The sequence below is a fragment of the Aptenodytes forsteri genome, unplaced genomic scaffold (assembly GCF_000699145.1).
Source record: "Aptenodytes forsteri isolate BGI_AS27 unplaced genomic scaffold, ASM69914v1 Scaffold188, whole genome shotgun sequence".
Lineage (NCBI taxonomy): Eukaryota > Metazoa > Chordata > Aves > Sphenisciformes > Spheniscidae > Aptenodytes > Aptenodytes forsteri.
This window is the reverse complement of record NW_008794371.1, coordinates 887363-912345: the sequence shown is the minus strand read 5'-3', so window position 1 is coordinate 912345 and position 24983 is coordinate 887363. Positions and strand designations below refer to the sequence as shown.

At 48.6% G+C, this 24983-nt stretch overlaps 1 protein-coding gene across 1 annotated transcript in view; it reads right to left on the bottom strand.

Annotated features, from left to right (window-relative positions):
- SLC43A2 (solute carrier family 43 member 2) overlaps positions 1-23334 on the bottom strand; it is a 28934-nt gene extending 5600 nt beyond the window's left edge. The window contains exons 1-10 of the mRNA XM_019474114.1: positions 23138-23334; positions 15468-15657; positions 14383-14438; positions 13552-13628; positions 7103-7195; positions 6131-6264; positions 5489-5691; positions 4710-4853; positions 1014-1152; positions 442-574 (exon numbers count right to left, since the gene is read on the bottom strand). Coding sequence (XP_019329659.1) covers positions 442-574; positions 1014-1152; positions 4710-4853; positions 5489-5691; positions 6131-6264; positions 7103-7195; positions 13552-13628; positions 14383-14438; positions 15468-15657; positions 23138-23297 — 1329 coding nt within the window. The 5' untranslated portion in view covers positions 23298-23334. The remainder of the gene's footprint in view (positions 1-441; positions 575-1013; positions 1153-4709; positions 4854-5488; positions 5692-6130; positions 6265-7102; positions 7196-13551; positions 13629-14382; positions 14439-15467; positions 15658-23137) is intronic.
- Positions 23335-24983: the final 1649 nt, after the last annotated feature.

Here is a 24983-nt window from a genome sequence, read left to right as displayed (position 1 = left end):
TAACCTGCTGTATATACCAGTGCCATGCTTCTTACAGCAACTTTTTAAGCTGCTGACAGTCAGAATCGAGCCCAGGTTAAACGCACAGGCACTGCTGAGAGGATCTCGGTAGGAAAGCATGTGTTGTTACAGAGCTCAGCTGCAGAGCTCAGCTGCAGAAACTTCTAAGTTTGAATAAATTGTGGATCAACTCTGACATTTTAACTATAGCTGCTTGTTTAGGTTCTCTCAAGAGATGTAAACTGCATGGTATTCTTTGTTTCAGCTCCAAGACTGGGGCTCCCAAAGCAGTACAGAAGTCTCCCAGCAGTGCCAGAAAGCCCTCCTACCACTAGCTGGTTCTGCCAGCTTGCAGGACCTCCTGGCGCTGTCCTGCCTGTCATTTTGTCAGGTACCACACTGCCAGCTCCCCCAGCACACCCATCCATTTGACCTATTCACCTGCAACGGTAGATTAGGAATAAGACAGGTGACTCCAAATCCAACCAGCAGGACATTTGTGAATACAAAGGCATTGGTGGCATTGGTGATTTTCTGGATCTGACGATCACGTTTTTTCTTTTTCTTGTCACTTCTGGAAGGATAGCAAAACCTATGTTACAAAAAAGCACTTTCAGCAGCTACTGGAACCCACAGCAAGATTCTCCACATATCACATCAACTTTATCTAAACCAGTTTGACTAGAGGTCTGCCTAAGGAGGTGGTGGGATCTCCATCAGTGGAAGCTGAGGAACGTCTGGGCAGTTATTTCAGTGCTGTTACTCTTACTGTTAGGCTAGAAGGGAAGTCTGAGCCCCCCCGATACAATTTTACTTTGCTCTTCTTGACTGATCTTAGTGGACATGGAAGATAATTTGGTCCTTTCCTCTGCAATTATCAAGTCTTCCTTCAGGCTTTCTTTTCTATACTGAAGAACCAATATTCTTTTCAGTCTTTCATCACAAAACACATTATGCAGAGCAGAGGGGGCCTGCTACATGGCTGCATGTCCCATGTGGCACACACTACGCACTGCTCAGCGTTGCTCTCCTCATTCTCTTCTGAGCCATCATCGCATTCTTTCAGTCGCCAATCCATGATGTACCCGATCACAGGCGCTGTCAGCAAGCACAGCAGTTGCAATACCCCGAAAATGGAAGTGTAGAGAGCCACTGCAGGGGGAAAAAAAAAAAAAGTTGCCAGTCCAAGTGGTACCATAGCAGCAACAGAAAAAAAAAAAGACAGAAAAGAAACTGTTCCTCCCCATTGATCACTCTCTCGTTAAGAGCCCAGACCCCATGTACTCACAGGCTAGCAGGCAGGGCTGAAGGAGCTGGGACACCAAAGCCCCACTTCATCATTTAGCCTCCCAGAGGCATGACATTAGAGTGGACATACTAGGAGCACTTGCTTCAACCATTCTGATCCTGCACTAGTATTCTGAGCAGCATCAGCCCAACAGCAAGTAGGGCTCCAGGAATGGGACCCAGCACCTGCTTAGTGCCAGTGAGGTTTCTTCTAGCTAGGACCAACAGGGAAAGTTCTTACAAGCAATACATCCTGCATAGCCAACCCTGCCTTAGTCATCTCCTCTCCTGCCTTGCTGGGAGCTCCAGCTGCATCTTTTCCAGCTAGGAAGCTCCAGCAAGGACAAGCCAGGCTGGGAAGGTGAGGACTAACCCATTTTGTGCAGAACGGACAAGTTTGGAGGCAGGGGGAGGGGAGATTAGCAGCAAAAGCCACGGCATCTGAGAGCAGTCATTAAAAACTCAAACTGATGAAAATTCCCCATGTGTTAAGATTTGAGAAGTGTCTACATGGCTCGCTAAGGGAAAGCTGATGCCAGCAGACTTAGAAGAAACCGTCCCCTCCTGTTACTGAACAGTTCCCCCACCCTGCAACGCTTTTTCTACTTCTTCTCTGCAGCCCACATGATGGATTTGTAGGCATCACGCAGAAGGGCTGGTGAGTCATGGTGTACCACAGCTCTGAAATAAGGATGTAATTCTGAAACTGCCCATCTCAGCACAGAGTGCTTACAAGTTACAGCACTGTAAGCAAAACAACCAAAAAGAATTTTAGTTTGTTCCTCCCAATGCATTTCTAGATCTAGCCAAAGCAGCACAGCCAGGACTTCTACAAAAATCAACTTGGTAATGGAGAGAAGTTTCCAACAAGCCTTTCTCTCCTATACAGTTATAGCAAAGCCCAGCAGGGCTGCCTTGCTGTGCCCAGGCATGGCAACCGATGATACTTTCCTGGCTCCAGTTGCTGGCAAGGGAACTAAGAGGAACTTCCAGCTCCAACCTCCGACCTCACATTCATGCTCCCCATTACCTCCACAAAGGCAAGTCCTGAAGTGGCCCCACATCCCATCTCATTATAGCAACTGCTGTAGCCAAGAGAGACAGGTGGCATCACCCCCTACAAACACTCCTGGAGCTGATTTGTTGTTGTCTGGTTATTTTTTAATAGAGGGTAAGAAGCAAGCCACGCTGTCATGTTTTGCCTCTTCATGCTATTCTGAACACTTGATCTTGGGCTCTAAACAGCAAGAGCAGAAGCCAACTTGAAGCAGGCAATGAAATTTAAGGGGCCAGCAAGAGAAGAGAAGGAGAGACATTAGCTGCTACAAAACAGGGCCTCCTCAATTTATCATCTTAAAAAACCCATTCTTTCCTGAGGAGAGAGAGAAAGGGGGGAAAGGGGAAAAAAAAAAAAAAGAGAGAGAATAATACCTAGCAAATACCAGCAGAAGTAGAAGCCTGGATAGAGCAAACAGACAAATGGGCACAACCCTTTACATCCATTGTTCTACATGTCTTTCCCTCAAAACTATCCTGAGCAAGCACGTCATACAGCTGAGTTTTCCAGCCCACCCTGATTCTACCCAAGGTCTCCAAGTATTACCGCATTTGAAAGCAAGGTGACAACTTATGAAAGATGCAGCCAAATTTCAAGTTCTAGACACAAGTCTAATCTCTCCTGTCTTCCTACAACACAATTACACAGTCATTTACGGAGCTCCTGAACCCCTTAGCTTCTCCCCCATCTTTTGGGGGGGGTTCAGAAGATAAGTAGCCACAGGCTGACTGCTTTTTCCACCTCTAGGTTTCATGACAGGTCTAAGTCACCATAATCTGCACAGGAAGCAGGACTTTCAAGGACACATTGCCTCACTGCAACTTAAAGACTTTACTCCCTATCTGAATGATTTTCCCCACATCCTTCTCTCCTGTTCTGCTTCCAGGAATATTTAAGTTTTCTTTGACCATAACACTTGCAGGATTGACTCAACTCTTTTCTTCCCTTGCTGAGTGCTCCTGAGAGCGGTTGCAGGTGGAGGGAGCTCTCTAAACAAATCATGTTCAAGTAAATAACTGCAAGAAGAATGAGGAATCCAAGGGAGCAGCACCCCATCCTTTCCTGATCCACACAGATTACATTTCTAGAGAGCAGCACACATCTTGGAATTGCTCTTGCAGCTTGACACTGCTGTGACCAGACAATACCACTGTTTTGCTGATGCCATGGAAACACCAAGACAGCAAGCGGACTGCACTGCACTGCAAGCCCAGGCTACATTCAGGGGGAGGAGGGGGAAAATGGGAAGAGATCTCAAAGGTGGCACAGAAAAAACGCAATACACCCAAGGGACACAATCCCTTTTTTAATACGGAGCTTGATCTAAACAAATGGCAGCATATATAGTTAATTCTAAAATACTAAGGAGGGGAGGAGAGGAAAAAATGAAAGAGAAAACTAGAGCAAGCCAGGGTAAAAAGAAAAAAAAAAATCAGTGCGAAAGAGTTACAAGGTAAGCAGAAAACTAAGCAGTGTTGGGAAAGGTAGGCAGTGTGAAGTTTGTCCTGTTTACTGTTTAATGTGTAAATTGGCTCTTGAGCCAGGAGATAAAGAACTGAATGCTGCAGGCTGTCAAAGGCTCAAGAAACAAAGCAATTCAGGGAATGCCAGGGCACTTGGAGTTTCCTTCCCTCCCCCAGAGCTCACTCCTGTTTTCAGAGAAGTGCTGCTTGATTTATCAGCTTCATGCAATCCAGATTTAACAAGTTCAAACTGGATCTTACTACAAAGGACAAAAAAAAAAAAGCTAAGTCTTGTTTTGCAATCCTGGGTATTTTCAACAACAGTAAACTAATGTACTCTTTCCTGTTTGCTCCATGTACTGAATCAGAGTTATAAATACACACGAGTCCAGCGCAGTGAGCACCCCTGAGCCTCCCCAACACACACCAAGCTGCACAAAACAGCTATGACTTCACTTTTCCCACCCTCGGTTGCTGGGCTGAGACACCTAGTCCAACCATTAGTCATGACAGTCAGCTGCTCTGTACTTTGTGCTTGCTTAGGATAAGCAAAGCAAATACCTGATGAAATAGGTTTTCCAATTAAAAAAAAAAATTATCGCAGTCCATCCTGAGAGGCTACTTTCAACAACCCATCTGGGGAAATAACATGGAATAGTATTTAACAGACACTGGGCTAAAATTAGCTTGACATTCAAGTGTCTACCTCACTGCCCCTCTGTCCTGGGCCAGTTCCAGCTCTCCACTAGACCCTACCAGCAGCTGTCAGCCACACTCTGACACCACTAATTGCCATACACAGTGTATCTGCTGAGCAATCGGGTTTGCTGGCCTCTTGCAAGGACCAAGTCTAGGTCAGGTACCAGTTCCAAGGAAGCAGATAAGTCTTCAGGTTACCCTACCTTGATCTTCATCTCCAGACAGAAACTCAAGGATGGTATTCATGGCCCCCATGTAGAAGATGAGCCGTAGCTGAGTGACACACATGGTGATAAGGCTGAGCAACAAGATAGGACTGAAGACACTCTTCATGAAGGAGGGAGTAGCTGCAGAAGGAATAATAGTCTCTCTGAAGAAGGCAACGTACCTTCATAAACATGTACAATTTTAGAAGGGGCTTTGGCCTCTGGGTTAGCAGGTCTTCTCCTAGCTAGTCATTCCAACACTGCGTGCCAGTGGCAGCTACAAGGAGTTCACAGTTAACAGCTACCTGGTGCCTTCCAAGCTTCCATAATGAACAGCTACAGATGCTTGGAGTTTGGCTACCAGTAACTGGGGCAAGGGCAACAGGAAGGAAGACTCGCCTAATTCTGTGGATTAGAGCAAAAGGAAGCTTCAAGCCATTTGCTTTTGCCATACCCCTGAGTAAGGAAGGCTTGGTCATGATGGCAACAGCCTACCTAAGAGACAGCAGTGACCAACTGCACTGTCCTTCCACAGCCACACCAGTTACCCATGCTGTTGTCCCCACCATCGGCAACGACATATGGTGTATTTAGACAAGTATACAAGGACAGGATTCCTTATATAACTGAAGTTGTATTTAAATAATGGTGGCTGGCGTGTGGCCCTGGCAATGCATGGATCACGTATCACTATCTCATAAACAGGTCTGGAGCAGAGCAGAGGCCGACAGCCTTGTGCCAGCACAAGCATCCCTGAGGCACTCATGGAACCACACCTGCATTGTCAGGCTGGCACTTCACTTCTAGGTCCACCGTAGACAGACAGAGCTTGTTGTTCTCTTGCAAGGCTGTCGGCTCCTTGGGGCCCTTCATGGAGCTCCCCACACTGAGACGGCGCCCCACAGTCGTTACTTGCTTGTAAAACTGTTTCCCAGTGATTTTGTGGTCAAATCCCAGCCAGCTGAACTTTATTTTCACCCTGTTGGGCAGTAAAGAGCATGAGGGCTGCAACACAGGGTGAGGAATCAGAGGCAGCAAAGTTGCAGGAGTCAGAAAGGCTATGTGTGGATTTAAGGCACTAGTTTCCATCTACAAACCCACAAATGGTCTGGATCCAGAGCACAGAGAGATACTTCCTCCGTGCCAATTTGGCATAGGTCAATATAGAAATACTTATGACTACTGACAGATCATTTTTCCTTCATAATTCCTACACTTTGGAAAGTTCCCCTTTCCGCAGATATTCACCAGTCAAGACATAACGCTAATGGCAGACATAAATCCTCAATCTAAGAAGTGGCAGCAATAAACAACATGCAAGGGAGTTCCCTGTCCACTCCTCTAAATTAGCCATGCCAGCACTTTCCAGAGGATTAAGAATGAGATTAGCCCTCAAGGCCAATCTAGAGGACACTTACGAATAGTCCATGTCTTCTGGTCCTGGGAAAGGCTCCAGTGGCCAGTTGAAGAAACAGTTGAGGAAAACTAGTCCTGCACAGCTTGCCCAGACAAGCAGAATAAGGATGAAGGAGACCCCAAAGTCATATATAACCTGGAAATCACAAGGGAATATGGTTTTGGCTGTAAGAGCAGAAAGATACTTCAATATTCTTTGAATGAGGTCTGAGAGGAAGCTGTGGGAAAGAACAACATGCTACATTTAAAATGGGTTTAACTCAAGTGGTAACAAAAAACAGTTTTGTGACATGCAGGCTTAGAAAGAGATGTATATGCACATCTTTAACAGCAGCTATAGCAACAACAACAGGACCTCCAGCTGGAATAGCATGCAGCTGTATTGCAGATGACTGCCAATGGTTTTCATCTAGGACCTTCTCCCTGGAAAGCCAGCAGGAACTTCCCTGCACGCTTGAGACTGGCTTACCTTTACTATATTCCCCTTATGCTAACTCTGCAATGAAACACCTCTGGTTCAGAACCACTAGTGATCTACCAAGGGAGCCCAAGCGACCATCTCTTCTGTCCCTTCAGTGCTGTTTGCTAGCTCTGAACTATGTTCAGAGTGAACCATTGGTGACAATCACACAGATTAAATATACAGATGTGTATTAAAAATACATACATATACACTCCTTAGAGATTAAAAAGCAACCTTTCATAAAAAAGATCTTCAGTTTTTCACTTTTACTTAGCATGGTTAAAATTTTACTGTCTATTAGCGAACAGACCGTTCTCTTTGCAGTATTTGTTGCGTTCTTGAGGCAGTCACTTGGGAAATCTTTAACACAGACAGGAACTGAACCTTGCAAATGCACATCTCTAAAAGAGTGCTTTAACAAATAGTCCCTCTTTCTTGCCACATTATTGTTAAATGGTGCAAGACTCCAGCACAACACCACCAGTCATGAGTCATGATCCCACGGCCTCACCTTGATTCCTGGAAAAGTCACAGCAGAGGAAGCATAGGAGCCAATCATCAGAGCAATGAACGTGGAACGAAGGTCACCAAACATGTTGGGCAGCTGGGGAAAGAAAAATTCGTTGAAACAGGCTGCTGCCAAGAGAGGGGAAGAGGAGGGAAGGAGGCTTTCTTGAGAAGACATAAAGCTAATGGCAGACATAAATCTGGCATTTAGGATTAAGACTTCTGAATACCAGAATCTGAAGCAGCCAGTTTTACTCAAGAATGACTTAGCTCTTCCGGATATTGCTCTGCAGGTTGCATTGGTGTCTCCACTGTCAGGGAACATCCACAATCCAAGATTTATGTGCTTAATTACACTGCTGCTTTCCAGACTGACAGCATACTTTGCATTGGTTACCTTTAACACAGGAGTGTTCGCTCCAGCCCTTGTGCTTTCTTTAAGAGTTCCTTACCCCCAAGTCTGTAGCCACCACCTTTTTCCCTCTCCAAAAAATACGTGCCCAAGATGTTTACATATCACCCTCTTTTTAGTCAAGAGTTGTTAGACACAGGCTGTGATTGCTGCACAGTCTTTAACATACCCTGCACCTTGAACTGCCAGGTTTGTTTATGCACCTTGGGTCAGCACCCAAATCTTTGCAGTAGACCAGAAAGTTCCTATTACAACAAGAAGGAACAGACAAACACGAACTGCATTGCTGTTTGCATTTCCATTTCCAGCTAGGTCCCTGGCTCCTTCTGTAAAAGCATACTCTCTCTACAAGAGGAGCTAAAGCTGGTCATTTCTCCATCAGTTGGATGTCTCAGATGCCCAAGCACATGAGCCTGGAGCTAGGTGCAGGAAGGCAATCACAAATACTAGATATCCAAGGCTTTATTGCCCGATGCAGCTACAAAGCTGCTGAACTCTGCAGCAAGAAGCAGGCAACAGCACCTCACGTTGCTATCCCTGCCACCCACCCCACTTCGCTGCCTGGGCTCCTATCAGGTGTGATGGCATTTCTGAGAGCAGACCAGGCTGGTTCTGCAAGGATCTGTTGGGAAAGCAAAGCTCTCGGCAGGGGCAGCTAGAAGCAGCTCACAGCAGCCACTTCTGCCACCTCAACAACAAAAGCACTCCCAGGCTGGCTGTCCAGCCCCTGCTTCCACTCAGGACCCAAAAGCAGAGCAGAGCAGGCAGAAAGAGCTGTGAGACCTTTCCACTCTCCTGGGAAAGGAGGAACTCCCTGTTTTTCTAAACAACCAGAAGCGAACAAGTTTCCATCGCTGACTAATGATGGCCTGCAAACTGGAAATTACAGGGAGAAGCTTTGAAGTTGTAGGCTACAGAGAGCTCAACCGATAACTTCCTGAAGCTGGTCAACGGGCAGAGACTCTGCTGCAGGCAGACAGATTTCCCTCCCACCTCCTTTTTTGGGTCACTTACTCCCCAAATTCACTTGGGCATCACTACCACGTCAGCCTCAGAGGGCCTCAAAGCAGGACACTGCAGGTGCCCTTAGGACTGAAAGCATAACCAGCATTTTATCTGTTTAAAGATGCTGCTGAACAAAATGATTCAGAGAATATTAGACCGAGTCTGAGCAAGCAAATGCTGTCATCACATTCCCCTTTCACCGCTGCAAAACAAATCCATCTTTCCCAGGAGTAGCATATAAGGCAAGCAAATCTGGCTTGTGTCACAGCAGGACCAGCGTGTTTACAACACAAGTATTCCTGTGCAGGAACACTCTAGGATCCATCTGGCTGTTTATCACCCCTCTGTCTCACTGCAGAGCTTCCTATGCAGTGCAGCCTCCAGGTCCTCAGATAACCCCAGCCAGGGAACAGCAGCAATGATGTGCCGAGCCTGATGATGCTGGTGAACCCTGAGCAGACGCACATGGCGGAGGCAGAAAACGCTGCACTCCTCTGCAGCGAGGATCCCCACACCCATCCCCAGATCCCTGCATGCGGGAGAGCTGCCAACAGGCTGCTTTCAGGAGCTGCAGACAGGAAACAGCAAAGGATCCAAAGGTCTGTTACCAGGCACAAAAATCTCTCCTTGGAAGCAGTGGCCTAAATACACACCCCAGAAAACAGCATCTGCAGAATACAGTATCTGCAGGTTGCAAAAAGGCTAATCACTATCACCAGGCAGGGCATTCATTTAATCTCAAATACCCCAAACCTAAAATAATCTCCAGAAATTACAACAAACAGCTGCTCCTGCTGGGAAGCTCAGAGCAGGGCAAGAGCTCCACAAACACAGCTGCTTCTTGGCTCAGGCTGGTTTTCCCCAGAGCCCCAGAGATCACAAAAAGCCTTTTTCATACAGCAAACAAGTAACTCCCAGGTGGATCCTCCTGCTCCGAGAGCTACTGGAGATATAGAGCAGGCCTGAAAGCAAGGAGTCATGTCTGGGAAAACCCAAGTCTGCTTCTGCCTCGATGGGGACAGAAGTCCTAGAAGGGCTAGAGATTTCCTAAAATGATATTTGGCACCAAGCAAGCAGCTAGATTAAAAAGAATTGGACATAGGAGATTTAAGGTCTTATCCAACCCAATCAAAGCAGAAAGTGCCAACACTGAGCACTTGGGAGGAAAAGAAATCTGAGACTACCTGGAGGGGTAGAGGGGAGGCAAAGGGAAAAAGCAGTCCATACCCAGACAGAAAAGCTCTGAGACAGCGAGTGCCAGCACTGGCAATGCCTGTGCAGGTCTCATCTAAAGACCAGCTACTAAAATAACACACAATATTTACTAAGCTATTTTTCATGCTGTCTTTATAGCAGCAAGCATTGGAAAAAGATGAACCATAGAGAAAAAAAACAAGCCATAGAGCAAGTGGGCTCTTTGTTTTTCTGCCACCAAAAAGATCTGATCCTCATTCTGATCTTATCCCTGCAGGCCAGAAGGGACTCCTCCACTAACTTCTGCCCATTCAGGTATGACAGCCCCAATTCCGCAAGACCTACAGTGACAGAAACTCTTACGCCTTCTGTTTAAAGGTCAATAATACTCAATGTATTAGTAACTTTATGCCCCCTCTGAAAGATACTAACTTAATTTTGCCATACCATAACTGTTTTTTCCTGGAGTCCTTTATTATAGGTATGCAATCCTAAACTGATAAAATAATTTCCTCTTGCAGATTATTTTCTCATCTGCCCTATAGTGAGTTTAAGACCTTTGGTCATTTTTTATAATTTTTTCAGCTTTTTCCTGGAGACAATCCATATACAAGAGATACCACAGTAGTATTACCAAACCCAGTTTCCCTCCTCTTGCAAGGACTGTTTGAAAGAACAGTGGAAAAAGTCAAGGGATTGAGAACTAGACTACTGGAGAATGGTATTTTTGTTCAAGCTAAACTTTGTTTTCCCTATCAGGGATGTATTTGGAAGTTATACAGACACTAAAAATATGTTCTCCAGGAAAGCCTCAAACTGCCCGCTTTGTCCAAAGCATATGGAAATTCCTGTTCCCATTCTCCAACAAACAAAAGATCACAGAGCCCTAAGTTTTCCTAATATTTCCGAGCAGAGAAGATTCCCTACACAGAGATGCCCCCCCGCTCTGATTAAAGGGCCCTGTTTGTAGCAGAAAATAAGAGCAAAGCAGCTGTAGTTCTTTGAAAGGAAAACAGGACAGAAAACAATCTATAAAAGGCTCTTTGTGGTAATTTATCACACATGTTTATTTCTTTGCATGAAATCGCTTCGGAGCAGAACCAGCGCCAGATTCCTGTGTTGCTGTCAGAGCCACCAACACAGATCTGTTTCCATTTCCAATCTTCACTTATATTGGCTAAGACCAAGTCACGAGGCAGAAATCTCCCCTCTGCATTTTAACAACAGGCACAGTCTGACCTTGTTCCCAGAACTGGGAACAGCACCACTCGCTCACTCCCCCTCCTCCCCAAGCCACAAAGCAAGGCACCCAGGAACGGCAGCTTGCTTTGGCTCCACAGCTTGCCGTGTGCTTTCATGATACCCTGGGGACTTGTTACTGAAAAAGGCTTTAAACCCAAGAGGTAAAGCTTCGTGAAGTACTGTCCCAGGCTGTAATCGTCAGAGATCCCGTGTATCCCTTGCACAGGCACTGAGGATCCCCATCTCCTGCCCTCCCATCAGATCACACCATGCCCACGCATGCAGGTGTCCCGGGAGGTTTCAACACCCGATGAAGCCCCATAAGCCGCACCACCCAGGGATCATCCCAACCCCTCACGCTGCAGGGGCTCCCTTCACGGCCACCCTGCTATGAAGCAGCAACTGTAACCCGCCTGGGGTGGCAGAGGACCAGCTCATGCACCAGTGGGTTTGACCCATTTCCTGGAGTGCTTCAGGTCACTCACAGCTGGCAGGAGAAGGAAGTCACCTTGCTTTGATTTGTGCGTGCACGTGCACGCTCGGCAGTCAGTGCCTGTGTCAGCCAGAACAAGCTTACTTGGCACCAGAAGTTGATTAGTGCTCACCGCCTCTGTGTAATGAACGTCCTTAAAAAGGTCTTTGAGTCTCCCCTTTCAGCGCTTAATTCAGCCTCTCCTGGGCACAACGCAGAGCACAGTGCGCGCAAACCACGTCACCTGGAGCCTGCAAGCCATGGACCTGTCATCCCCATGTCCCTCCCTGTCTGCATGGGCCACAGGTGGAAGGGACCCACAAGAGATCACCACGTCACTGCAGAAGACAGCTCTTGACACACCAACTGTGAGCACCCCAGCTTGCAGGCAGAACCATGCAGGGACAAAACAGTAAGCTGCCAATGAGCAAAATACACCAGCTTTTAACAGTCACCACCACAGCTGCGCTGTGATGCAGGTGAACTGCTTCCCTCCCACTTTAGACTATTTTTAATCACATTCACATGCCTCAGGTACCAAAATGCCTCTGTGCAGCTCTGCAGGGAGGCACAAGCAGCTACATCTGAATCTGGATTTGAGAAGTCAGGCCTGAAGCCACCTCAGCTCTTTACAAAACACACTGCTGTCTGGAGGGGATGGGCTCCACCTGAGGTCTGCCTGTGTGAACTCAGAGCATCACTGCTTGCTCCAGACCTCCTCAAGGCCTGGATCTCTTCTTAGAAGATTTGACCTTTTTCCTGCCGCTGTACTTCCTTAGTGCTGTGGAACTGGCTCGCTAATGAAGGTGTCAATAAGTGGCTTTGCTTGCTTCTTCTGGTGTTAAAAGCCACAGTACAGCACATCCAATATATTTCTGCCCTATCCTTGCCCTCCCATCACAAGTGGCTCTAAAATAATCTGTGACCCCTTAATAACCACTCAGAGAGACAATAACCAACACTGGCAGCAGCAGGATGGGAATCCTCTCCTCTCCTATAGCAGTACTGATGGGCTCCTCAATTCCTTGCTTTTATTTGAAGTGTGGCAGGATGACAATTTGCCCCACAGTTCTTTGGGACCACAGCCAAGGCTTGCAATGAAGAACACTACATACGAAGGAGAGACCAACATCTGCACAGAGTTTTGAAAGCTCTGAATATATGAAAGCAACAGCAGCAGCAACATCACAGTACACGCAATGATCTGTAAACCCAGACTCTGCCAAATTTAGGTCTCAGGCGTTCAGCTAGTGTCTGAGCCTCGTTAAATCAGAGGTAACCTTAACAGAAAGTTTTACTTCAACAGCAAGTTCAAGGTAACGCAGTCCAAATCTGACAGTTTTTAACCACAGCTCAAGAAACATCAGTGCTTCCCAGACCGTTTTCTGGGAGACTTTCCACCCAGCCCTGTTTCAGCCACACTGACAAGAATCAGGGTAATGAGGTAGAAAATAAAGCAGCTACTTGGAAGACGATACTGATTCTGTCTCCAGGCAAAAAGAACCTCAAAATGTAGAGATCCAGCTGACAGTCATTGACCAATGCTTGCCATACAATCCATGGACTAAACAGATCTAAGCGGGCTGCGCAGGTGGAGCCGGGTGCATTCAACAACGCAGCATTTCTAAGGAAACCTGGAAGGGACTCTCACCCTTCTGAGAGCAAAAGCTTTTGTGCTCAAGAACAACCATTTTCCTGGGGTGAGATGCAAACTGCGCTTGCAGAAAGCGACAAGGGTTCGCGCCCTGCTGATTCTTCCTGCAGTATGTCAATGCTAAATCCAGCGCGAACACATGTTCAGCCTGTGCCAGGTAGCTGAGCACTGCATGTACAGGCATATGACAATTTGAGTCCTAGACAAAAACACTTCCTCTTTTTCCCCCACCTTCACCTGAGATGCAAGGGGCAGGTAAAAAAAAAAAAAAAAAAAAAAGAGGACTGGGGAAAAAAAGCCTTAGAATAACCTCCTAGTACTCAGCCTTTCAGGTAAAAGAGTGACTGACCCTTTCTGCCAGAGACACGTGCTATTCAAGCCACAGGCAAAAGATCCACTTTGTTCTTTCCTGCTAGCCCAGCTCACAGCCATAGTAAGGAATAAAATGGAATCAGGTAATAACTCTTCACTTACCGTAAGCGATGTGAAGGTCATGCACATCCCACCAAAGCCATTCAGAGCCAGCGCAATGAATATCAGCACAGACAGAGCTGCAACAATAAAAAAAAAAAGATGCCTTTAGCTTTTACTGGGATGGAGAGCGAAGGAGACAGAGCCCTGAGGGCTTTGGTCCTGTAAAAACCTCAGTGAATCAACACCCTCAGGATGTGCCACGCTGTTCCTGACCCAGCACCCATCTCCCCAGCCACACAGAGCGGGAGGGCCAGGGTTCTCCTCCCAGAGTTCAGGATGGGACCATCTCTCTCCAGGATGGAAGGGTTTCTTTTCTCTAATGAACAGATTTGCTGATGCAGCTTGTCTGAATGGGTCTTAAAAGGAAGATTTACTTGAAAGAACTGGATTCAAAAGTGTCACCTCACTATCTGGTCTTGAGAAGCAAGCTCCATCTATCCCTGGTGAGAAAGCCGATTACACATCCTGTGCTATTACCTATTTCCCAATGCTGAAAAAGCCATGAACTTGTTTGGAATTGCTCCTTTACAGGACGTGGCCCTGCCCAAACGCAAAGCTGAGAGAGCTGGCTATCTCAGATGTTTGGCCCTTGCTACGCTCTCCACTTAGGGTTGTGAAACACCAGCCCTCCCCAGAGCCACTTAGCTCCCACAGGCCAGCAGGTGCTTGCCTTGTGTCCTCAGCAAGACCCCAATACAGCACTGGAGGTGTGACAGTCTGGAGGCGTGACAGTCAGAGCATGCAGTGCCATGCACGCTTGTCGGCTTCCCCCAGAAAACCCAAGCCACAGCCGCAAAGCCCTCCCAGCTCAGCAGAGAAATGCCTACTTACAGTCTGGGTTACTGGCACCATACGCGATCAGTACACAGGACACAGCAAAGCAGGTGCTGAAAGGGAATCAAAACCATGAGTTTCTTACAGACAGCCTTACGTGCAGTAAATTACATATGCTTCTACCTCCTCAGCACCTTGTTAAGCAAGCATGGTATAACTTCTGTGAGAGGGAGGGAAGCTGGCGACTTGCTAAGAAAAATCCAGGGAAATACCCAAATATTACAGACAAACCTTGCACAAGGGCTGAGGCAGCAACCTTTCCTCCCAGTACTGACACAGCTCTTGCTGAACGCAAATTCCCTACTGGTTTTCCAGCACAGAGCTTTGCCAGCCCTCACCTCGAAGTGACCAAAGACAGCAGCAGCCTTCGTCTTGAGACCCAGCTGTGGTCACAGCACTCACAGCCTTTACCTGCTCCTCTTTGGCAGGGTCTGAGTCAGGGTCTTGCCCTGTTTTTCCCACTCTGCCTACAGGCCAGTTTGGTTTCTGATACGGTTCAGTGCATTAAAATTCAGGAGCGCTGGGGTCCCCTGTGCCCAACAAGTCACTAATCCCTACATGCCATGACGGAAGCAGCTAACAACCTTGCTATTTGAGGCAGAAAGCAACATACACCACATGGCAGAGAAGGGCCCTAGAAAAGGCAGGCAGGACATGTTTATCCCCGAGTTAACTCCCCAGCTTGCAAACGATGATGTAACATCTTGGTTTTGTGCCTCTCAGGACATAGCTCCCAGCTCAAGGAAAAAGCTACCCTCCATGACTCACAAATGACTCTGCTCTTCCTCCAGGCTCCATCTGGCCAGGGAGCACAGAGCAACACTGGAGAGCTGAAGTGTGGACATGGAGTCCCAGGCCCTTCCCTTATGAAGCAATTCACTGTGCTGGCCGAAATCATCCCAGAGCTGCTCTGGTGCCCTGTGCATGGCCAGCAGCTCCCAGTAGATCCCAGTCCCATCCCTCATACAGTTCCCGAGGCTGCAGGGACCCCACAACAGGCACAGGACCCAAACAGCACCCATCTGCCCCAGCCAACGTGTGAATTCACCCCTCAGCCCACCTGGGGAACCCAGGACACCAACCTGCCAAGCAACCGCAGCTTGCGAGGGCCGTACTTGTCCATGACAATTCCCAGGGGCAGCGTGATCGCGCTGAGCAGGAAGGACCCAATGGTGAAGGCCAAGTTCAGCATTTCATCCTGGGCGTTGCAAGAAGGCCATTTGTGCTCTGAAGCTGTGCTGTTCTCGTGTTCAGGGCTGCTGGTGGCGTTATCTACACGGATGGTAGAGGATCATCATTGCAGTGTGTTAGGATGAGGCTTGCAGCGTTGCAGGAAGGAGGGAAGAGAAAAGCCCTGCACGCAGGGTGCCACAACACACCGGGCATACACCCTCCACACTCCATTTTTTATTATAATCAGTGAGAAATGGAGAAGGGAAAGAAGAGCAGCAGAAGGACAAGGGAAACCTGATGAGCTCAGCTGGGAGCAGGAAAAGGATGAGCAGGCACCCAGGGGACAAGTATCCCAAGCAGCAGCAGGGTAACAACCTAAGGACAGAGATTCATTAATTATGAAAACAACTATACAGCAAGGCCCTGGCAATTACAGGGGACTAAACCTAGCAGAACCTGAAGGGACTAATACAAAAATAAGGTCCTCTTAATCTACAACTGGCATGTTCTCACAGATCTTTTCCCTAACTAAACTGGGAGCGATAACTACAGCCAGTTATTTCTGGTCCAGACACTGGGCTGACAAGGCCTGGCACAGAGCAACAGGCTGCTCAAACGAAAAGCTTCCTACCCTCACTGCGGGCGTCGGGATGAGGAATGGCTTTGCAGTAGCCACCCTGCTTCCTGACTGCCCTGGCTCTGAAAAATCCTTCCTGGATTTAACTACCCTGTTCCCAGGAGGGCTGGCAGCTCACCTGCCTTCTCCGTTTGTTAAAGGATTGATGCATCTTTAACTTTTGCCCTGAAATTAGCATTTTCTATTCTTTCCAAGTGGGTTTAGGCCATACAGATCAATTATATCTCCAGCTTTCTGCTCTTGCCCTTACATGAGGAACTCTGCATGCAAACTCCCACGCTGAACAGAGCCCACGTTGTGTAACAGAGACAGAAACAGGACAGTTCAAAAAAAACAAAAAGGAAAGAAGAAGTTCCCTTTTCTTTGCAGCAGCAGTTTTACTGCCTCATGTCAACTCTGCTCCTGTTACAAGCTTATCCCAAGGTGGCTTACAACTCCTCAAGCGAGCACGTGTACCCTTAGACTTTCATTAACCCAGAACTCTAGTGCACTCCACCTCTCCTTCTCCCAGTGCTTATCTGACTTATAAGTAACCTTTGCTGGTATGACAAAGCACTTGCTTTCTTACTGCTGCCGCAAGCCAGTGACATAAAATGTTCTCCTCCATATTTAATAATTGATCTGAAAAAGTTCAATATTAAAGGAGGAATAGACAGAGAAGTCACCTACATAACCATCCACATAAAGCAAGACCAGAGATTGCCAGTGAGCCCTGGTTAGTTAGTTAATTAGCAGGAATCCCTCACATACAAGTGACTTCACATTCACTGCTTGGTGCAGCTTGTGGAGGAGATCCCCTTGGCTGCTCTCGCCCTCCCTGCGTCTCTGGAGATCACACAGCCCCATTTTGCAACTCCTTCTCTTCACCCAAGCCTCAGCACCGTTACAGTTACTGGTTTCACCCTGGTCCTCCTAGCTGGCCAAAACAACCCCCCCAGCTTTGTGTCCATTGCAAACAAATCACACTCCACCTCCTAGACATCAGATATTAGCAGGAATTCAGACGCTGATATCTGAGGCTTACGAGCTGCCTGCAAACCTTCCTCTGTTCCCTCCCAGCACTCGAGGGAAGGCGCACGGCATTTCTCTCCATTTACATTGCTCTCACCAACACCTTTACTAAGATGGTCTCAAACCGCCTGTGGGCGGTGATGACTGTTTCTTCCTTCCCTTTGCCATGTGCTCTTGACTGATAACTTAATCTGTCCCTTTTCTTGCCCTGCTAGTCATGGATAGACAGAGTAAGCAACAGAGATATCCCCAAAAGGCCACACATCCCATCAGCATCACTTCTGCAGGGAGGACAGCACTCCAGCCTGAGGCTCCCAAGTCACAAGTCACATCCTTAGAAATCAGTCCTGGACAGACTTGGGAGGCTCTCTGCAGTTTTCACACTCCATCTCAATCGTTTTCATCCATCTTTCCCTCACAATCTCCTCTTGGTGTGGCATGGGATCTTAAACACTGACTTCTGACGACACCTCCATGAGGCAGGCACAGGCACACAGCTTCACCCACAGCATCAAGGCTTTTTGGGCTCTCCGTAAAGATAAATTCATAGGAAACAGATGTGGGTGAGAGGTTAAACTCAGGAAAACAAGGAGGGGAAAAAAAAGAGTGACAAAGTAGTAGTGGTTTCCCTGTGTCAGCACTCTACAGAGATAGCTCAGCTGTGGAGTGAAAAAAGGGTGGAGGGACATGGACAGTGCAGTGACCTTGTAACTTCTGGCCGCACACGTTAAAGAGCCTGTCAACCCTCCCCACAAAGAGATCACAAAACAGAAGTATTCAGCATTTAAAACTGGATGAGATGAATTACTGTTAATGTTTTGACGTGTACAGTTGCAACATAACCCCAAGGAGCTCCCACAGCATACGCCTGCTAGCAGACCCTCCGATGGCATGCATGATGAGCAACACCACCAGGAGGCAAAGAGGACACAGCTCGGAAACAGCAAGGAAACCCGGCCCTCTCTGAAGACTTGCTGCAGCCAGGAAGGCTGGGAACAGGGCACAAAACTTCAGTCCCTGCTTGTACCAGCCACCTTGTTTACAGCTGCTCATCGCCAGCTCCAAGGAGGGGCCAGGCAACAGTGCTATGTGGAAATACAAATTGTTTGTGAAAATAGAAGCAGCCCCTGAGCAACAAGAGAAGATCCACTGAGGCGTAATGGAAATGATTTGAGCAGCCCTTGGCACCCTGACATCCTATGATCCTTTGAGCCACCTCCATAAATAGAACATTTTGGAGGGGCTGCAGGTGTGTGCAGCAGGCACAATGTCCAGCCGAGAGCAGTCTCATTGGGGAGCACAGATTCATGTGCCAGCAGGTCACCAGCACAGGAGAGCAAGTGGTAACATATGACATGCACCTAGGAGGAGATTAATGGGCAGAGAACCTGCCTAACTACTCACCTACCTAATGCACCTCGTTACAGCAAACAGCAGTTTCCCTCAATCACAGCTCAGATCCTGTTCCAGATCAGTGCACACCACACTATTGGGGAAAGTCTCCTACGTGCCTGGCTCCATCTGCAACAGTGCTTTGGGGAAGGGCTGTCTCTGTGCCGACAGTGGTGCCCTCCCCAAATTCTCCTGCCAAGTCCACCTGCATGCAAGCATGCCAGGTCTACATGCAAGAGTGCCACCCGGGTAAGCCAGCAGCACAGGCGCAGTCCATGTATGCTCACCACTGTCTCACTGTCAAGCTAGAAGAAGCCACAAGTCTTTATCAGCAATTACAAGAACATACTGCCTATTTGTACAGCGCTCCCCCTACAAGCAGCAGGATTTCTACTGCCCAATTAGTAGTTCAAGTTACTATTTAAAGAATGACAGCTTAGGTGAGAGGAAGGCTGCCTCGGTAATCATTTATGTCAAGCTCATCGCTGGGATTTGTTCAGGCTGTTACTGGAACATTTAGTCATCCTTTCTCCCAAATTAAGTGCTGTAGGTTTCATGAGAGGGTCAATCATTAACTACTCTTTGCTGACCTCTTCAAATCCCAGGCACACACCATGTTACCAGAGGAACGAGTCTGGCTTTTTCAAGAGTGACTGCCATCTCAGACAGCAGAGAGGTTTCCTTTCATCTTGTTTCATGGATCAGACTGAGCCAAGCAGGCAAGACACCCTCAGCCGCCCTGGCAATAGTTCTGTGGGACACAGCCTGCACAGCCTCACCTTCCTTCTTTTTTTTTTTTTAATAAAAAAAAAAAAAGAGGGGAGAAGGAGAAAGAAATCAGGGCCAAAGAGTCTGGGAGCATTGGTTAAAAAAAAAAAAAAATCACAGTGAAAGACATGTGCAAACAACTGATCTGCAGTCTGCCCACATAAGAACATGTTTTCTCTTTTCAGGATGGTGTCATACTTCTGGGAACTGGGAGGAGATGTTCTTACTTTATACCACTGTAAATGCAATTTATTCGGGTTTCCCTCTCTGCCTGTCCATCCACTTGCACTTCCAGGACCCCCTCTCTGGGCACCCAGCTGAAAGCCTGGTAACTGAGGTACAGTCTCCAGTTAAAACTCCCATTCTCTCCCCAGCTGCGGTTTCATTTTGCAGCAATTCTCACCTGGGGCCGGCACCTTCCCATGCAGCTCTCCAATACTACCAACAGCTGCTAATCAACACAGCATGTTTCCTGTAGAAATTGAACATTTACCACGTTTACTCTTTTCCTGTTTACAGGGTTGCACGCGCAGCCTTTCCACAAGCCATCATCACATCTTACCAGCTTGGAAGGGACCTTCAGACTGCAAGTTCCCCACCACAGACCCCAAAGAAATAAAAGCAAACAGCTGTAAGGCAGCACCTTCCTCCTATGCCCGTGTCAAGGCGTGTTAACCTGCCGTAAGTGAATTAGTTTATCGTCCCTTTGGTTTTCTGCAGGCCTGTCTTAGAGGAAGGCCCTCTGTCCAACTGGCTCCTTATCTCTGCTCTTTGTGAGCAGATTATTAAGTTCAAGATTTTTTTTGTTTTAAAAGACCCAAGCCTTGAGCTCCCCAATCCCAGTAACATCGCAGCAATGCAAGACCCTGAACAGATCAAGTTCCCCAACAGCTGATAAAGCCCGAATCCTGATAAAGACTGTGGAATCAGCACTTGCACCGAATAAAAGATGCTGCTTCAGTTGGTTAAAGGCCAAGTAGTAGTGTAGTAAAATTAAAATGGGAACAAAGTGCCACTACCAGACGCCTTGTCAGCAAATTTCAAACATACCTCTCAGGATGTGGCCAAACCTGCCGCCCAGAACGGGTACAACCCCCCCCCTCAAACCCTGTTACACAACTCCTTTAAAAATATTTGTTATTTTGATGTGGATTTTTTTCTAGGTGTCCATTTCCACCCTCATGCAACCGAGTTAGAGTCTGGAGGACCCCACACATTTGCACGGTGGCTGAGTAAAATCCAATACCAGAAGCCAAAGGCAGGCAGGGAAAGGGGGGGGGATTCAACAGGAAGACAAGGAGCCCTTCATGAATTGCAGTCACTTTCTGGGCAGCTGCTGCTACCTTCAGAGACGAGCCTGCAGAAGGGACAAGGTCTAGTTTTCTCTTTCGTTGGAAGGCATCACAAAGTGCAAGAGCTTTTGCTGACAAACGAAAAGCCCTGCCAAGAACCTTTGGCTCATTAGGAAAAGTCTTTTTTTTTTGCAATACTTACATGCACACAGCAGCATTAGGAACAACTGCCCAAAGGCTACTAGTTATAATTTGTTTGCACCAACCTTCCAGCCAAGTACCCACTCAGGCTGCAGGATTCAATAGGTTATGCTGAGAAAGGCAACCACTGGGCCATCCTAATCCCAGCAAAGGTCAAACTCAGCTTGGTGCCAGTCATTCAGCGACCGCTGCAGGGAGCTGCGAGGGAGTCTGCTCTCCCCACCCTTGGCACTAGGACTCTTCCCTACCAAATCGCTGAGATTATTACAATGAGGACAAAAACAGAGAAAGGAAAGTGAGTAAGCATGGATGAACGAGGAAACCAGCATAACTGGTCCTCCATGCTCATCACAAGCCATCACCGAGTTCAGCAGTGATGGCCAGATATTTGAGGACAACGAGAACATTTAACTACATAAATTTCTTTTCAGCGATTAAGTTCTCCTGCCTCAGGGCACAGGTTGGTCACTGGGACGAAGAAATTGCCCCCAGGACAGCGATTTCACCACTGTCCAAACATTTGCATCTTCCCCGCGATCTGTGGCACAGGCACTCCCACAAAGACAGCCAGACAGACCACAGATTGGCAAACATGGGTGAGAAGCCAAGGTGAATCTCACTGATTTGGGGCAAAGGCAGATGAATTGAAAGCAATCAAAGCAAAGAGTAGGAGGTGGGCCCCAAGTGAAGCAAGGCTCTTGTCAGCAGGGCACATGTCAGGAAGCAGATAGGAAAACGTCTGCTTTCGGAGACAGTCAGCATTTGCTTATCACCTATCATGTGATTTATCTTGGTGGCAGAAAGCCTCCACCTGATAGGTTTAACGAGATCTCTTACACAGGCCCATGACAAAGTCACCATGGCTTGGCGAGAACAGAGCAGCCTTGAACAGAAGTCCTAAACAGTCTCCAGCTGCTCAGGACTCTCCCTCACGCAGTCTGGAGCACCACTGGAGACCTAAGCGGCACGGACATGCTTGGAAGCATTGCACTATGAGCAAAGGATAGGAAGGAGATTAAGCAGCCAAGCAAGAGTTGGTAGAAGACTCAAACACGTGCATATTTGCCAGGTGCAGCAACCCAGGCTCTGCAAGACTGAGGCAGCCACCCACAGGCACACAAAGCAGAAGAGAAGACCGCAACAAGCAGCTGACAAATGAGGGGAAAAAAAAAAAAAAACAAAACCGAAGTATCATCACAACTACTCACAGTCACTTTTTGCTTGGACTTCGTTTCCCCACATTTCAGACCTCCCCCGCTATTCTCAGCCATTACCCACCGAGAGCTCTGGGGTCCATGCTCTTATTTCCACCTCTTTCTTCCCCTACTGCTTCCTGCTCCATCTCCATGCTCACCAGCCCTGAATGGGCTCATCCACCATCACACATCTCTGGACAGAGCCCAAACACCTAGCTCCTGCCTCTCTTCACTCTGCTATTCCCTTCTCTGAGCACATGCAAACCTTCTGTCATTAAAGCAACTTTCCAAATCCACGCCACACCTTTACCCTCAGGTTCCTTTTAACTCTGCTGTCCACCCTACCACACTGTGGGATTCCCCAGACCACAATCCTCTCCATGCCCAGGCTGGGGATATATGTCCACCTACATGTTGTTCTTCCCAGGGTTATCCTTCCCGCACCACAAGATTGCCTCCTTCCCTGCAAGGCTGTGTCTGCAACACGGACAACCGCTTCCTCTGGCTGGGCCAGAAGGTGGATCTCAAGCCCTCAGAGACACAGCCTGGTTTGAGCACATTCCCAGGTGTTTGAGGAGGGAGAGTAGCATCAGTAGCATTTACTTCCGCAACTTCTCAACAGCAGCACTGGACTCCCCCAGTCTCATTTTCACCCATGCTCTTTTCTTTCCTACCACTAAGGAAAGAATGCCCATAGTTTCCTCCTACAAACTCATGACACCCTCCTCACAAATCATTATCTTTCAGAACCCATCAGGCCTTCCCTTGCAGAGATCAGCCGGACCACCATACAGCGGAAGAACTCATGGCCAAGTGGAAAAGGCTGTCCAGAAAAGCTGTACCTAATGTCTTTAAGGCTTCTTTTCCAATCACTCTGCAAAGCAACAGCAACTACAGGCACATTAACACCATCACAAGGATGCCATCAGTTTTGGAAAGGAGCGCATATCCCTTCCTTCTACCCCAGGACTGACCTGGAGCTCAGCCCTACTCTAGCCAGTTCCACACCACCCTAAGACAGGGAACCGTACCAGCAAACCTCAGCAGCAACTTACTCACATAAGTCTCCAGAGCATCCTTACCCGACTCGTGGCACAGGTAGGAATAAAACCCTTCTGCTTTCAGCATGATGAGGAGGGACCCCCAGCCCAGCAGGACAGCAGAGAAGAGCAGGTTCTCAAAGATGGCTGTGAATGCCATCCACCAGCGCCGGCGATGGGCGGTAGCAAGCGTGGGTGCCATTGCCGCGTGGAAAGATGGCCTTGTTCAGAGTCTCAACCTGCAGGGACCAGAAGAACATCCAGTGAGTCCACAGACACAGCACATACTGCTCAGAGAGTGCAAAAAAGCATGGTTTAAGAGGAGATCTCTCTATTGGAACGCAAGCAAACCTGCCTGCTGAATGTAAGGCACTCAAGTGTAAAACTTGTTTTTGCAGGTACCAGCTCGCCAAGTTACCTGGAGGGACGGGGGAACACAGGTGCCCTTGGAGCAGCCCCTCCAGTGCACACACCATGCGACAGAGGAGCGTTCAAGGACTCTGTTCCACTTCCCGAGCAACAGGTATGAAAATGCAGCAAATATCAAGTGCCCGGAGCCCACTGCCTCATCACCTGTACAGGGCAGGTGGCCCATTTGTACGGCAGTGAGAAAACATGTGCCAGAGCAGGGGGCCTCAGCCAGCACCCCAAACTCCCGGCTGCTCGCAGGCAGAGGCTGGGACCGGAGAGGCAGCCCCACAGCCCTAATGGTGGCTTTAGTGACCCACCAGGTCTGCTCTGCCCCATGCAGGAGCACAGATCTGCTCTGTAAGGTGAGCATGGGTCCTATATGTGCCATGGGTCCTATATATGCAGCTTATACCACAGACGGCTCATCAAGGAGCACTTTCTGCTAACCGCCAGACCACCCAGCTGGGAGACAAGGCAGGCTGCATCCTGCCCCGTCCTAACTGTGCAGACAGCCAGGTGCACTGGCCGGGACAGCCCACGGCACGTGCTGCTCCACCTCAGCACACTGGCATCCCCAGGCTGCCCCACAGATGCTGCAGCCGGATTAACTGTCTCCAGCTCCACCTGTCCCCATCCCTGGAGCCCAGGAGAGCAAGCAGCAGATTCAGGAGCAGACCTGGCTGGCTGAGGGGAGCCCAGAGGTGCGCAGCACCGGGGCCAACCCTAGGTCATAAGGCAGGTGGCCATTTTAGACAAGCTGAGCCTTTTCCCAGCCCAGAGCATGCCCCGATCAGGCGCTATGGGGAAATCAGCTGGCTACACACCACAGCCCAAGACAGTTTCTCAGAGCTTTCCACAGGGCAGAGGCCCCAGCCCTGGGCTGCTTGGGGGGGTCTGGCTCAGCTCCCTGCAAAGGTGCCAGGAGGACAGGACCACCCTCCAAGCCACAGAAGCTGATGCAGAGACCCCTACCCCAGGAAGCCAGCCTGCAGCTGTGCCCCCCCATGCACACCCACCCACCGCGCAGGCCCACTCCTCCAGCGCAGCCCACGACGCATTTCCTCCATCACCTCCTCTTCCTCATCCCTGCACCCGCATGCCTCCTCCCCAGTCCCACACGTCCTTCCTCAGCACAGATCCACAGATCCTCTCTGTGGCGAGACATGCAGCCCACTCTCTCCCCTACCGGTCACCCCCCCATGCACTCCACTCTCCCCCAACACACCCCTCTCCCTACCTGCCACCCCCGCCATGCACTCCCCTCATCAATACCCCATGCACCCAGCTCTCCCAAAACAGCCCTGCTGCATCCTGCTCTCTCCTTCCTCGACCGGTCCCCCAGTGCACCCTGCTCCCTACCCACAAATCACCCCCACGCACCCGGCTCTTCCCCATCAATCCCCCTTCCTCCAACACACATGCCACTCCCACGCACGAATCCCCCTCTGCACCCCACTCTCCCCCGACCAACCCCCGA